Consider the following 15,617-nt stretch of genomic DNA (forward strand, 5'->3'; position numbering starts at 1 on the left):
AGATGACGGTTTTACTTTATTCTGTTGAACTGGAATTTGCATTTATTTTATCAGTGAATATAGTTGGTCCTTAAAAGCATTTCTTCTTGGTTTGCATTTATTTCAGTGGATGAATTACCTTCTGGCTAAGCATTCTGCTTACTCAATGACCGCTTTGCCCTCTGGGGTGTTCTAATGCTGGGATTTTCATCTGTACGGGGCGGAAAATATCATTACGCACTATGCAGTGTCAGTTATACCTGAGGCACGTTTTCCCCACACTTTTCTTGTAGAGATGGTAACAATTTACCATCAGTGGATTACCATTTTGTTTCAAATTTTAAAGTAGAAAACATTACAGACCAGATCAAGCCCTTGTTTCTTTTCACCCTTCCCAGAGGTGTCAAGAGTTTGTGGCTATTGTGCCATTGTCTAGTTAATACAATATAATGTTTAATATATGAATAATATATACAGTTGACCCTTGAACAACACAGATTTGAACTGCATGGTCCACTTACATGCAGATTTTTTTCAATAAATATGGAGTACATTTACAGGCTGGGAGATGGGTATGTGGGGCGTTGTTACACTGTTTTCTCTGGTTTTGCATATGTATGAAATTTTCCATAACAAAAAAGAAATAAAGGCATTCTAATAAACTTCTTTCACTTGATTTTTTTTAGTAATTTATTACTTGTTATTTCTGAGACTATATAACATTATTTTGAGACTGTAGAATGCATAGTAGTTTAAAGTTTAGCTTCTAAAATATTTTACAATATATTTCAAATAAAATCATGGCTGCTGGCTATGGCTTTTCAGAGACTTTACCTTTTTTATTTGATTTAAGGTAATATGAATTTGAAATTTTAATAAATAATACTTTCCTTGAAAACATAGAAATGTTATTCATGTAATTACTGGATCATCTGAAAGCTTTTTGAAAGCCAAATAATTTTTCCTTCGAGTCTCTCCAAGTGAATAATCAATTTCTTGTTTGGTTTGTTTCCAGATAACCTTTTTCATGCTGCTCTCTGCAGTATGTGTAATGCTGAATTTGGCTGGTTCAATTCTCTCCTGTCAGAACGCTCAGCTAGTCAACTCCCTAGAAGGCTGTCAGTTGGTGAGTAATGAAATGCAGACCTTTTGATAAAGGCCATAGGCTTTGATTTTGAATGAAAGTGATTTCAAAAATAATTTTATTGTATCCTTGGATTTATTCTGATGTTTTAGCGTTGTTTAAGGAATTAACGTTGATTCATTTTTAAAAATTCTCCCAAATTAAAACTGGTTCTACTCATAAGTCAGTTACTAATAGTATATTAGTGTAATGCTATTTTAAAATAAATGTCTTTAGTAACGATTTTATTTTAATATTTGTAGCATTGATTTTTGTCTCCACTGAATTTTTAAAAATCAATTTTATAAGTCGATTTTAAGTGCCGAGATACATATAAGCTTGATAATGAGTGCATCCAAACAATTTAGTTCTCATTTTTCAGTTAAAAAAGAGAACTATCTTTTCAATCTAGGAAAACCGTAGATGGTGTGCTATGGACATGGTAGGGGGTCATTTTGGTTTGTTGAATGTAACCATCATTCCTTATCATAACTTGGCTCCTGCTTCGGTAACATATGCGTGTGGCTGGTGCAGAAATCAGAGTGCGTCCCATGACATTTAGTACAGGTGCAGTGTGACCCCTGATGTGACCCTGGCTGCTGGGTATGGGGGTGCTGGCGTTTTTTTCTTTAACTTAGAGAAGGCACAAGGCTACCCTTTAGAGCCATGCCCCTCATAGCTGCCCATGTACTTGCCAACCTGTGGCCATGATTTCTGAGAGGTCAGGGGCTATGCTGAACTACCCGAAGCTTTTCTGTAGCAGGGCAGTGCCTACATTTCTAGCGGCCATGCCATCGGGTTCAAAGGGGAGCTGCTGCCCTTTACATTCCTCATCTACCAAGGCCAGCAAGTCTAGTGTAAGGTGCAGGCTGAGTGCTGAAGCACCTACTGAGTCCCCAAAACTGAGAGCTTAGTCTTGTTATTTTCTCTTCAGTGTGGGCGAGCTCACACTGATCATATTTCATTCCAATATGATGTACACAGAGTATCCTCGCTGTAGTGCAGTATTTCCCCAGGACTACCAAGAACTGACACAACCTGGAGCCCCATCACCATCAGAAAGGGCGACTTGCTAACTTCTGTTCGTAACTTGGTAGCCTCTCTTTTCCTAAGTACTAAATGTGGTGAATATGGTAAAATCTGGCAACCTACACAGGATTAGCCATTTTTTTCTCTGATTCCAATTTTCCAAGACAGTGACTGGGGTGACAAGAAATGACAGTGCCTGGAGGTCCAGATCCAAAAGAAAGGCGAGTGCCCAGTCTTGAAAGGTTGACTTCTCCTGGTATTAATCTCAGACCCTGTTTCCCTATACTGTATGCTGCATGAAAGGATGGGAAAGATGTAATTATATAATTATATGCAATTTTATATTTACATATAACATATATTTTATATATTTATATATGCACCGTTTATATTTCTTTTTCTTCTGTGATTTGACTGGGACCTTTACCCATTTTTAGATTTAACAGTTATTTATTTGCAAGAGCTCTTTATATATTCTGGTTTTAAGTCCTGCAGCTTATATGGTCAGATATATTTCTGGATTGTTACTTGCCCTTTAATTTTATTTTTTCACATAGAAAAATTTTTAATTTTTGTGTATTCAAAGCTGTTAAAGTTTTCCTTTGTGGTCTTACCTTGGAACGAATAAAAAGACCTTTTCCTTCCTAAGATCATGTTACCCCAATAATTTCCCCTGGTGTGCTTTTATTTTTTTTATAATTAACTCTTTAATATCCTGGAATTTATTTGATGAATTTAACCTTTTCCTCTAAAATGGGTAGCTAGCTTTCCTAAAAGTATTTCCTGAGTAACCTAATATTTCCCTGATGATATGAAAAGCCACCTGAACATTGAGTCCTTTGGTAGCAAGTTACAAAAACTGACAAAGCCAAAGGCCATTTATTAGAGAGATGGTGGGACCTATTGAATATCCAAGGGGTTAGAGATTAAGCCTGGAAACTGGCTGGTTCCAAAAGAGCTTCTGTGGCTGCAAAAGCCTGACTCAGAGTGGGGGTCTGCAGCGGGAACCCTGAACTCCTCAAGATGCAGTTCTGCAGGAGTGAACAATTCCCGTGGTTCTTAACCTCTTTGTCCGTTGGCCCTAGAGTCAGAGTCCAGCGAGGGAGCATTTTGATTGGCCAGGGTAAGAAAAAATCTGCTTAGCTGTCCCACCAGTGGAATCCAAGAGATAATCCCCCAAACTAAGGTACTGTTAGGAAGGGTTGAGGGAAGGAAGGCAGGAGTGTATGCTGGATAGTCAAAAAGAGAGCCGGTATCTACTCTGACAGCATTATCATAGGTATGCACACACACATACAGATGTGACTATTTGCCTATCTCTGGACTTTTCATTCTGTCCCATTCCCATGTCTGTTTATTCATATTCCAGAACAATACTACCTTTTAAGAAATTGAAGTATAGTTGATTTACAATATTATATTAGTTTCAGCTATACAACATAATGATTCAGTGTTTTTACAGATTTTACTCCATTTGCAGTTATTATAAAATATTGGCTGTATCCCCTGTGCTATACACAGAACAGCACCACTTTTATTACCTTAACTCTATATTTTTATAACTGGTAGGGCAAGCCCTACCCCACCCCCATCCCAGACTTTAATCTACTTCTTAAAAAAGTTCTTGCCTGTTTTTAAAAGTTTAGTCTTCCAGATGAGTTTTGAAAATTTTTTTCAAGACTCAAAGGAATCAATTTGAAATTTGAATTGGAATCATATTAAAATTATAGATTAATTTGGTGGAGAATGGACACGTTCACAACATCATGTTTTCCCTTCCGGGCATGCTTTGGTTTTATCCAAATTATTTTTATAAATCCTTCAGTGCAGTTTTTGTTTTTCTTTAGTGTATCTAGTACATTTCCATATCTGTGTGTCTTTTTCCTTAACTAATTTTTATTATATATAATTTATTATATATAAATTATTATAATTATGAGGTCTCTTTTCAATTCCACACTCCTAGCATCCCCTTCAGAAAGATTTTGGTAGCCAGATATTTTCTGTGCATATTAGTGTTGTGTTACCATTCTTACACACATGTCTCTTCTACCTACCGTTATTCACATCCCTTTTGTCAGCCAACCCTGTAGCTTGGTGACATTTGTACATCACCCCTTGGAGCCCTTTCCAGCTGTTAAATAGAGAGCCCTGGGCAGATGGATGGATGGACGGATGGATGGATGGATGGACAGACAGACGGACGGATGGATGGATGATGATTTGTTTAACCACCACTTAATGAAGGATCAGTTAGAGATGTTTCTAGTCTTTTGCTAAAATAAACATGGCAGAGAAGATGACCCTTTGTGCACATTCATAACTCAACAAATACTGAGTGGCTTTTGCTCCTGCTGTGGCAGCTGGTCCAAGTGAGGAGGGTATTGGGGCAAACAAGAGAGGAACGTGCAAATAGATCTCGAGAAGAAATTACTAAGAGCGTCCTTTCAGTGAAAGCATAAGTGTGCACTTTACATTTAGGATGTTGTTCCTAAATTTCCCTTCAAAGATGGGGCACCAGAGTTTTGCCAATAGTGTATGACTGTGCCCGTTTGCCCAAACCCACACAAACTTTTGTGTGTCATCAGAATTACTTTGTCTTTGTCAATCTGATGAAAATGTAAGCTCTTATTATGTAATTTACATTTCTGTAATTAAAAGTGAAACTGATCATCTTTTACATTTGTTTATAAGTTATTTATATTTCTTTAACTGCTAATTGCCAATTTATGTTTGTTGCCTATTTTTCTGTTAGGTTATTTTTCATAACTTATTTATAAATGCATTTCCTATATTAAGGAGATTGACCATCATTGTATGTGTTGCAGATATATATTTTTCATAGTTTGTTATTCATTTTTTGACTTTTTTAATAGTATTCTTTCTGTGCTGAAATTTTGTATACTCAAATTGATTTTGTCCATCTTTACAGTTTTACCCTTATGCTTCTGGCTTATATGTTTTGCCTAGAAAAGATTTTCCCACTCTATAAATAATTTTCCCAGTTTTCCCCAGTATTTTAGGGTTTCATATCTATATATTTCATAGATCTGACATTTATTTTGCTATAAATATCATAAAACTTTTATTTTTTGAAAATGTACACATGGACCTTCCATATTTCTTTTTTTTTCCCCCAGTCTTTTTCATAATACTTTATTATCAGCACCACTTTTCCAACAGGATTTGCTCACTTTGTGTTTCTTTGTCACATTTTGGTAATTCTCACAATATTTCAAACCCTCCACCAGCAAAAAGGTTATGACTTTCTGAGGACTCAGGTGATGGTTAGCATTTTTTAGCAATAAGGTATTCTTAATTAAGGCATGTACATTGTTTCCATATTTCTTTTTAAGTTTAGTGCTATGTATTTTAAATATCTTCTTGCTCTGGTGAGTGCATTTTTTAAATTACTCTTTTACATTGTAAGAGGCTACAAATAGTATATAAGACTCCCAGGAATTTTTTTATTATTTACATTTAACTGTACATGCCACTAAATGTACAGATTCAATCTTTGATCCCATAGTTTGTCAAAAGAAATGATTAAATTGTCTCCTGCTTTACAGTATTTGTATATCTTGTTGTCCTGTCTAGTTGCTTTGACTAAAACTATCAAAATACCATTAGATATTAATGGTATTTCATCATCCACTTTCTGTTCCTGAGTTTAACTAGAAACCCCTAACGATTCACTGTCAGGCATGATGCTGAGAGATGGTTTCAGATAGCTATTTTGTCATGTTAAAGTGATAAAGTTAAGGTGATATGATTCATATTTTACTGATAGTCTTACAAAATAAAATGGAGGTTAAATATCGAAGAGGTTTTTTGAGATCTGTTAAGTTTACATATATTTTTACTTTGATCTATTGGTGTGGTAGATTATATTGATAGAGTCTCAGGATTAAGCTACGTGGAACATAACTGGAAGGAAATCTCTATAGTTAAAAAAATTTTGTATAAAAACTTTTTGAATGTATATCTGTTACTTGAACGCATGTTCATGTGCCTGACACACAGTGAGGCCAAACAAACTGAAACATCAGAGTTTGGAGCAGAGAAAGGTTTATTGCAGGGCCAAGCAAAGAGCCGGGTGGCTTGTACCCCCCAAATCCCCGAACTTCCGGAAGGGTTTCAGCAAAGCATTTTTAAAGGCAAGGTGAGGGAAGGGCGAGGTTGCAGACTTCTTGGTGCAGGAATCCTTTGTTCTTGCAGCTGTCCACTTAGGTCAGGTCACAATGTTCCTGTAAACCTCCAACAAGACAAATGTTATTCTCTGTTCTGCAACTTTTTATCCCTATATGAATGGACTCTTAAAGGTCAGAGTCCTGAGAATAGACTCTCCTGTATATTTCAGGCTATAGGCAACATTCTTTTACAAAAGGTGCAGAGCCAGCATGACTAAGTACAGGCAACAGAGCACAAGGGTTAGAGCTAAAGGAATAGATCGAATGAGTCAGGTTTGTTCTTCCCTATTACATATCTTCTTCTCAGTGAAAATGAACTTGGCTTATGCCTAATTTCACATAGTATAAAACTAAATTTTATGTGGTTTTTAAGTTCTATGAAGAAATTCATTTGAAACAAATGTAGAAAATGACAAAAAAAAAAAAATATGAAAACCATAATAGGCATACAATTAGGGAAATAGAAATAGGTCATGAAAACTAATCCCTGTGTGCCCTCTAAAAGTAAATAATGTAACTTTTAAAATTATTTTTGAATAATCTGGAATTTCCTCTCTGATCATCATTTTTACCTTCTGAAAATTTAGATACCTGAATCCCATATAATACACATTTTGGTAGACATATTCTGTTACTTTCCTCAAGTTAAATAATGTGTGTCTCTGAGTGACAATTATCATAGAAACAAACTTTTTGCACGTTAAAATACCTAATGTGACTTAGACACAGCAAGCATTAAATAATATGGGTTGAACTGAATTATTCCCACTTTCTGCTCAGAGATTAATGTGTCTCTTGGAGTCAGGATAGAATATCTCACACATGGGAATTAAAGAGCTACATTCTAACCAAAAATACCCATGGAAAACTTGCAATTGATCCATATCTGCTTCCTTAATCAAGCCGGCTACAAAGGACTTTCTTGTGGTTGTACTTTATTTTGGAGATGAATAGGCTAGGGAAACTACACTTCAATTTTGAAGTTGTTTGAAACCTGAAAGAATGTGGAATTTTATATTATATGACAGCAGTAACATCCAAGCCTTGATGGTTACCATTCGGATATATAAGTATATGAATATCCTATATGTATGAATTTACTGGAGAATATTGTGACAGTGGCCAAGGAGACCCTAACTACTCAATATGGAGTTGACTTCTTGCTGCCACTCTTCCTTCCTCAAGTTTTTTGAAATAAAAAGGGGTTTTGTTTGTATTTTTGTTTTTAAGCTAGCTTGGTATCAACAGCCTTTAGTTGAAGCAGACTCTGGTTCTATCCTTGATTCACAGTCTTTTAAAATATTACCAGATGCTATCTTCTGATTTATTTGTGATTTTTCATCTGTATTCATAAATGCAGTTAATTTGTAGCTTTCATTTTCCTCCTACCCTATTTTGTTTCATGATTATCATATTTCATAAATATTAGTTAAGAAACTTCAATCTAAGGAATTTTCTGTTCCTTGATGGATACTGGCACATAAATGCCAGTTGTCCGTACCTTTTGGCATTCTCTGGACCTAGAACTATTTTATTTAAAAAGTTATTAGGCATAAATTTCTATTCTTCCAGATTTTTTTCTATTTCTTTCTCAGCTTTTGAGCCACATTTGACAATATCAATTGTCAGAATTAACATTTTTTCTTTGTATTGACCTTTTCACATTTTAATATGAAGTAATGCATTGAATTGTTTTTAAAATACCCATAGTAACATTATGTTCTTATTTCTTTTGTTTTCATACTGTTGTATATTTCTTTTCCTTTCCTGATGAGTTTGGCCAGAAATGTATTTGTTTTATTTATCTGAAAACTTAAAGTACCAAAGAAATGTATCCATTGTAAAATTCCCAAAATACAGAAGTGTAAAATTTTTAACTCCCCCATGTCAGCATGTACCCTTATGGAAATTTCTGTATGTAAATTAGAGAAATAGCCTCAGATCTAGTCCATCCTTTTAACTCCTGCATTATATTCTGTGGATGCAAATTCTACACACTAATTCACAGGTCCCCAACTGCAGGGCCCTTAAGTGGTCTCTTCTTATGTCACAAATAATGCTGGATTTAATTGTTTTATAAATAAATCTATGGACACGTTTGTGTGTTATCTATGAAGGATACTTTCTAAAAGTTGAATTGATGGCACAAAGAGTAAATGCATTAAAATGTTGACAGCTGTTGCCTTCCAGAAAGGTTTGTACTCAGGATCATTTCTGCCTGCGGTCCCTGGAGACGAGCACGTCCAACCCTTGCCAAGATTAGATGTCACCAATATTGAAAATGTTTGCCAACCTGAAGGATGAAAAATTGCATCTCACTATGTTTTAATTTGCTCCCCCTGGTCATCAATGAGGTGGAGTTATTTTTAATAGAAGCAGAATTGAATGTAGAGGTAAATTGGGAAAGAATTGAGATCTTTATCATATTAAGTCTTTTGATTTAGGACCAGGTTATGTCTCTTCCAGCCTTCAGGGAAGTCTTCCAGCCTTTTTCATACAGTGCTTAAACATCTTCTACTAATTCCTAGTTTGTTTGTAGTTTTTGATGCTAATGTCAGTGGTAGTTTTCTTCACTCTATTTTATAATTGGTTATTGCTATAATGTAGGTAAGCTATTGATTTTTTAATTAAACTTTTCATTTTGAGATAACTGTAGATTCACACACAGAAATAATACAGAGAAATCTATGTAGCTTTTACCCAGTTTTCCCCAATGGTAACATCTTGCAGAAGTATCGTACAGTATCTTACTGGGATATTGACAGTGATGCAGTCAAGACATAGAACATTTCTACCACGTTATAGGCCCCTCCTGTTGCTTTTTTAATAGCCACAGTTACTTCCTTTCTGCCCCCACTCCCTCCTTAATGCCTGGCAATCACTAGTCCACTAGAACACTCCATTTCTATTTTTTTTTTATTTCCAAAATGTCATATAAGTGGAATCGTACAATATGTAGGCTTTTGGAACTGGCTGTTTTCACTCAGCATGATTCTCTGGAGATTTATCCAGGCTGTTGCACATGCTGATAGTTTCTCGCTGTTTATTCCATGGAGCAGTGTTGCTCTGATTGGATGGACCGGTTTAACCATTCACCTGTGGAAGGACATCCAAACGAATTCCACCTTCTGACTATTATGAATAAAGCTGCTATGAACATTCCTGTGCAGGTTTCTGTGTGAACACCAATTTTCAGTTCTTTGAGATGAATGCCCAGGAGTGCAGTTGCTGGTTGTATGGTAGGTGCCAAACTGCTCTGTAGGTTGTCCGTACCTTTTGGCATTCCCACCAGTGATGTACGAGCGATCCGGTTTCTCCGCATCTTCATCAGCATTTGCTGTTGTCACTTTTTTTTTACTTTAGTCATTCTCATAGCATAGAGTGATGCTCTATTGTAGTTTTAATTTGTGTTTCCATGATAGCTAATGATGGTAAACATCTTTTCATGTGCTTCTTTGCTATCTGTATATCCTCTTTGGTAAAATGTCTGTTCATGTGTTTTGCTTATTTTCTTTCCGTTTTTTTTTTTTCTGTTGAGGTTTGAGAGTTCTTTATATTCTAGATACTAGTCCTTTGTTGAATATGTGGTTTGCAAATATTTATCCCAGTCTGTAGTTTGTCTTTTCATCCTCTTAATAGGGTCTTCAGCAGGGTAAATTTTAAAAATTTTGAAGTCTTATTTATCAATTGATGCTTTTATGGATCACGGTTTTGGTGTCAAGTCCAAGAACTCTTTGCCTATCCCTAAACCTTGAATATTTTCTCCTGTGTGGAGGTGGGAGTTCCAGCTCTCCAGAAAGCCTCCACTGATACCTCTCTGGCTGGGAAGGGTAGACCCTACTGCTCCCCAAGTGGCTTGTACTGACATGGGGTGGGGAGATGGCCTCATCACCGCCAGGCAGTGCTGAAAGCCCTGACTTTCCACCTTACCTGGGAGCAGAGGGGGCCTCCTTACTGCCGGGGGTGGGTGGAAGCCCAGGCTCCCCACGTGGCCTCCTTCAACACCACGGAATCTGGGGGGCTCTGAGTTTTCATCTCCAAGTCTGGGATATAGGAAGCAAAACCAAAAAACTCGGGAAACTCACCACTGTGCCCTTCTCTGGGTCCCGAGGTCCATAACCAGTCTGTCTTCTTTTTACTTTTCGGCGTCTTTAATGTGTGTTTTATATACAATGTCCAGTGTTTTTAGTTGTACTCAGAAGAATAGGGAAAAGTACATCTCCTCCATCTTTCCGGAAGCCAAAATGCTGTTGACTTTTGTACATTCTGTATGCTGAAATTTTTTGTTAACTCCAGAAGTTTTTCAAAATTATCTTTTAGTTTCTAGGTGGACAGCCACATAAGCTGTGAAAATAAAGGTTCTTTCCCTTCGTTATGAATATTTATAGAGCGTATCTTTTTCTTAACTTTTTACATTGATTGATATGGGTTTCAATAGGCATTCAGTACTGTGTAATGCAATAAGCTTTTTTTTTCCAGTTTTATTGAGATATATATAATTGACATACAGCAGCGTACCCAGGCGTACAGCATAACGATTTTTAAAAAATTTTTCTTTGGAGTATTGATTTACAATGTTGTGTTAGTTTCTGCTGTACAGCAAAGTGAATCAGTTATACATATACACATATCAACTCTTTTTTTAGCTTCTTTCCCCATACAGCATAACAGTTTGACTTACATCATGAAATGATCATCACAATAAGTTTCGTGAACATCCATCATCTCATATAGATACAAAATTTAAAGGATAGAAAAAAATGTTTTTCCTTGTGATGAGGACTCTTTGGATTTACTGTCTTAACAACTTTCGTATACAACGTACAGCAGTGTTATTTATTTGTATCATATTGTACATTACATTTATCTCATAACTGGAAGTTTATACCCTTTGACCACCTTCATCCGATTCCCCCTCCCCGCACCCCCGCCTCTGTAAAATCTGATCTCTTTTTCTATGAGTTTGTTTGTTTTCAAGGTATAATTGACCTACAACACTGTGTTAGTTCCTGTTACACAACACAGTGATTTGATATTTCTATACATTCAAAAATGATCACCAAGATAAGTCTAGTTACGATCTGTCACCATACAAAGATATTACATAATTATTGACTGTATTCCCCATACTGTACATTTCATACCCATGGCTCATGTATTTTGCAACTGGAAGTTTGTACCTCTTCATCTCTCTCGTACCCCCATCCCCTCGCCTCTGGGAACCACCTGTTTGTTCTCTGTATCTATAACTCTGTTTTTGTTTTATGTTTGTTCATTTGTTTTGTTTTATAGATTCCACATGTAAGTGAAATCATACAGTATTTGTCTTTCTCTGTCTGACGTACTTAGCATTAGGCTTTTAACCTAATCCCTGGCTGAGCTTCATAGAAGGACACACGATAGGAGACGCAGCAGGGAGAAGGCCCAGCAGCTCCATCTGCCTGTCATCCACCGCGGCTGCCCTGCTCTCACTGAAGAGGTGCCTGGGGAGCACCTGACACAAGGCCAAAGCCTGTTTTCAAACAGGTGTTTTTAGAGCATCTTTGTTTTCACAGAGACCCAAGGCCTGCATGCCAGCACACAGCTCCCCTTAGGGCCCACTTCCACAGGACAAGCAAGGTATTTCCACATTGCTCTGTGGTCTCCAAGAAAGCAGTGACATAGCACAGAACTTTCAGGTCATTTTTCCACGGGAATCTGGACCAGCCCAGGCCCCATGTTACCCTTTATTCATGTTGAGGATTTTTGGGGGAAAGGGGTGACTAATAACAGCCCTTTTTTTTCTTTTAAATAAATTTATTTATTTTATTATTTTGGCTGCATTGGGTCTTTGTTGCTGCGTACAGGCTTTCTCTAGTTGCAGTGAGCGGGGGCTTCTCTTCACTGCGGTGCATGGGCTTCTCATAGCGGTGGCTTCTCTTGTTGTGGAGCATGGGCTCTAGGTGCACAGGCTTCAGTAGTTGAGGCTCGTGGGCTCTAGAGCACAGGCTCAGTAGTTGTGGCGCACGGGCTTAGTTGCTCCGCGCATGTGGGATCTTCCCGGACCAGGGCTCGAACCGGTGTCCCCTGCATTGGCAGGCGGATTCCCAACCACTGCACCACCAGGGAAGCCCAACAGCCCTTTTTTATAGCGTTGTTTTATTCCTGACTTTTATAGGATGGAGAGTGAAGAGGATTGACATGATGGGTCACCGTTCAGTGTAGTTTTCACTGTCAGCTTCCCAGAGGTGCCCTTATTAACTTAAGGCATTTCCTTCTAGCCTGACTTTTTTTTTTTAAACTAACTTTATTTTTTTTTTAAGTTTTTTTTTTTTGGCCGCAGCACATAGCTTTTGGGATTTTAGTTCCCCTACCAGGGATTGAACCCAGGCTCCTGCAGTGAAAGCACCAAGTCCTAACCACTGGACTGCCGGGGAATTCCCTAGCCTGACTTTCTAAGATTTCTTTTTTTAATCAGGAATGCACGGAAGTTTTATCACTGTCTTTTCAACATCTGTAAAGATGATCATACAGCTTTCCTCTTTAGTTTATTAGTGTAGTGATTTGCATTAATAGACTTCCTAAGGCTGAACCACCTTTGCGTTACAGAAATAGGCCTTCCTTGGTCCAGGCACATTTAAGGCATACATATTATGCTGCAATTGAATTGCTAATATTTTGTTATTTATTTTTGGCTGCATTGGATCTTCGTTGCGGTGCGCGGGCTTCTCACTGCCATGGGCTCTTGCTGCAGAGCACGGGCTGTAGGCACGCGGGCTTCAGTAGTTGTGGCTCACGGGCTCTAGAGCACAGGCTTGGCAGCTGTGGTGCACGGGCTTAGTTGCTCCGCGGCATGTGGGATCTTCCCGGACCAGGGCTTGAACCCGTGTCCCCTGTGTTGGCAGGCAGACTCTTAACCACTGCTTCCCGTAACAACAGCTTAGGAATGTGTGTCTGTATCTTTCAGGGAACTGGGAGTTCGGGGACTCTGCTGTGTGGCTGGTTTATAGACTAAATTGTTCCCAGTTTCCCTGCCCAAAAGCTACTCTTTGTTTCTCCATCCTCACGTGTCCTAATCAGTCACTCTGGAGCAGCCCTTTGAGACTCAGGGGAGGCCTGGGAGACTAAAGCAAAGACTTCTACTTCAAGGACAGCGTCTCAGGGCTTGTACTCGGCTTCAATCCCCTTGTCTTTGATACTCCTCAGTCTTGAGGGGAGCAGGTTCAGGAGAAGAAAGGGAATAACATTTGGGATAAGAGAGGGTTAATCCTACACTCGGCAGAGGAACTCAGTTTTAGGGAGACTCGGTTTCAGAGAGAGAGAGAGCTTCTTAAATATAAATTAGTTGTGTGCTTCCGTTCCATTGCACATGGAATGCAGGGCCGCCCTCCTTGTAGCCTGTACTCCGTGCTCTGTCATGGCTCCTCCCTCTTGGCCAGCCTTCCCTGGTGGCCCCCTCCCAACCCCTCCCTCCCAGCCTCCCTTCTTCCCCTCAGCCTCCCCCCTCTCCTCCTTCCCCTACCAGCTTCCTGGGTGCCCTTGGCATCCCTCCACCCATTCCTCCCAGCTCACCGTCCGCTGGAGTCTCCCGTCCCTCCCCCCAGCCTCCTATGGTAAAGCCCTTCCCCCACCGCTCCCCGTCCCCCAGCTTCCCGCACCACTGCCTCACCAGCCGTTGGAATCCCAGGCTCTTTCTGACCCCAGGCAGATCCTAGCCTCAGCCTCCTGCAGGTGGTTCCTTCCCATCCTCCAGATTCCAGAGTAGGTGGTACAGTTATTGACCAGGGTTCTTGGCCTCCTTAATCAAAATCAATCAGAGGCCAGACAAGAAATTCAGGCAAGGCTTTATTGGGGCCCCTGCTGCAGCAGGGGAAGGGAGAACAAGTAATAAGTTCCATTGCTAACTCGCTACCTGAGAGGCTGGTGAGCTGGCTCCTTACATGGGCTTTTGCTCCCGGCTCTTCAGAAGCGACAATTGGGCTTTTTGGTCTCTTTGTATCTTGTTGTCCATAATTTGCCCCAGCTGCACATGCACGAAGTTATTTTTAGTCCCATATAGTTTCTTTATATTTTGTTGCTGAAAGAGACATTTGTCCAGGTGCAAGCACTGTAGCAAAGGGTCCCAGGTCCCAGCTGGTGTCAGTACCTCCAGGGAAGGGCCTCCCCCCATCCCCCTATCAGAGAGGCTCCCAGCTGCTGTTGTTCTCTTGGCATCCCGTCAGTTTTCCTCCGAGTACTGGCATTTCCCATCATTCCCTACTTGGCAGAACCCCACAAGGAACAAGGCCACATCCAGGGCTGGGTGCCATCCTGGCCTGTGAGTGAATCAGCGAGTGTATCCCAGCGGTTCTTTTCCTAAGAGCCCCAGAGGAAGGTAAAAAATTACCTGGGGGTTTTAAGTAAACATGCCGTTTTAGGTTAATGACAATTAAAACCATTATGGGTTTTCAAATATCTTTTTAAATGCCTCATCATGTTTTGTTTAATTTATGACTGCTGGTACAATGAAATATTGCACAGCATCAAAAATTTGTTTAAAAATCTGTTTTCAATTATGACCTAATTCTTTCAATTCATCCTGCAGAAGTTTGGGATTTACTTTCACATTCTTACAGTGTTTTTAAAATGAAAGCCTAACAGAATGCTTTTCAGATGCAGATCAATATAATATAATGCATCGTGTGTTGATAAGTACATTGTCTTAACGGAAGAGGCGCTTTTTTGTTGTTGTTTCCTTTTTTTTTTAATATGAAATAACAGATTAATAGATTCTCATTGGAAAAGATGCAGGTGATACGTGAATTGGAGTAAAACTGGACGTCTCCCCTCTCACTGTCTGCCTGCCACTCCGCGTCACACCTGTGATCCCTTTAGGATGAGATGTGTTCAGACCCTCTTATATGCATATATGTTTACGTACATGTGGGTGTGCATGCACATTCACAAACATACAGTTTTATTTTTAAACATGCTTATACTGTATACTTTTGTCTGTGGCGTTTTCCCTGCTCAGTGATATTATCTGAGACATTACCATGGAAGTATATACAGGGAGCCCCTCATTCTCCTGGCAGCTGCGTGTAGTTCCCCATAGTCACTGTATTTACCTGCACCGAGAGGCGGTCAGGCCATCTCCATTGTTTTGTTGTCACAGGCACGGCCACAGTGAACATGCATACTTGTCCTTGTTTTTAATTTTAATATAGTTGGGTAATAACTTTATTATAAAGGAAACAAATATATCCTCCATCACCATAGTATTGTTACCAAAAGTTGGGTCTGGCTGCTCACCACTCAAAAGCCAATACTTGAGAAGC

The 15,617-nt window shown here is 39.0% G+C and overlaps 1 protein-coding gene across 2 annotated transcripts in view; it reads left to right on the forward strand.

The window, feature by feature from the left end:
- Nucleotides 1–15,617, forward strand: part of ENTREP2 (endosomal transmembrane epsin interactor 2) — a 443,690-nt gene that overhangs the window by 321,324 nt on the left and 106,749 nt on the right. For both annotated transcript variants that reach the window (XM_061181694.1, XM_061181695.1), the window contains exon 3: nt 995–1,105. In XM_061181694.1, coding sequence (XP_061037677.1) covers nt 995–1,105 — 111 coding nt within the window. The remainder of the gene's footprint in view (nt 1–994; nt 1,106–15,617) is intronic.

This window comes from Eubalaena glacialis, chromosome 2 (assembly GCF_028564815.1).
Source record: "Eubalaena glacialis isolate mEubGla1 chromosome 2, mEubGla1.1.hap2.+ XY, whole genome shotgun sequence".
Taxonomy (NCBI): Eukaryota; Metazoa; Chordata; class Mammalia; order Artiodactyla; family Balaenidae; genus Eubalaena; species Eubalaena glacialis.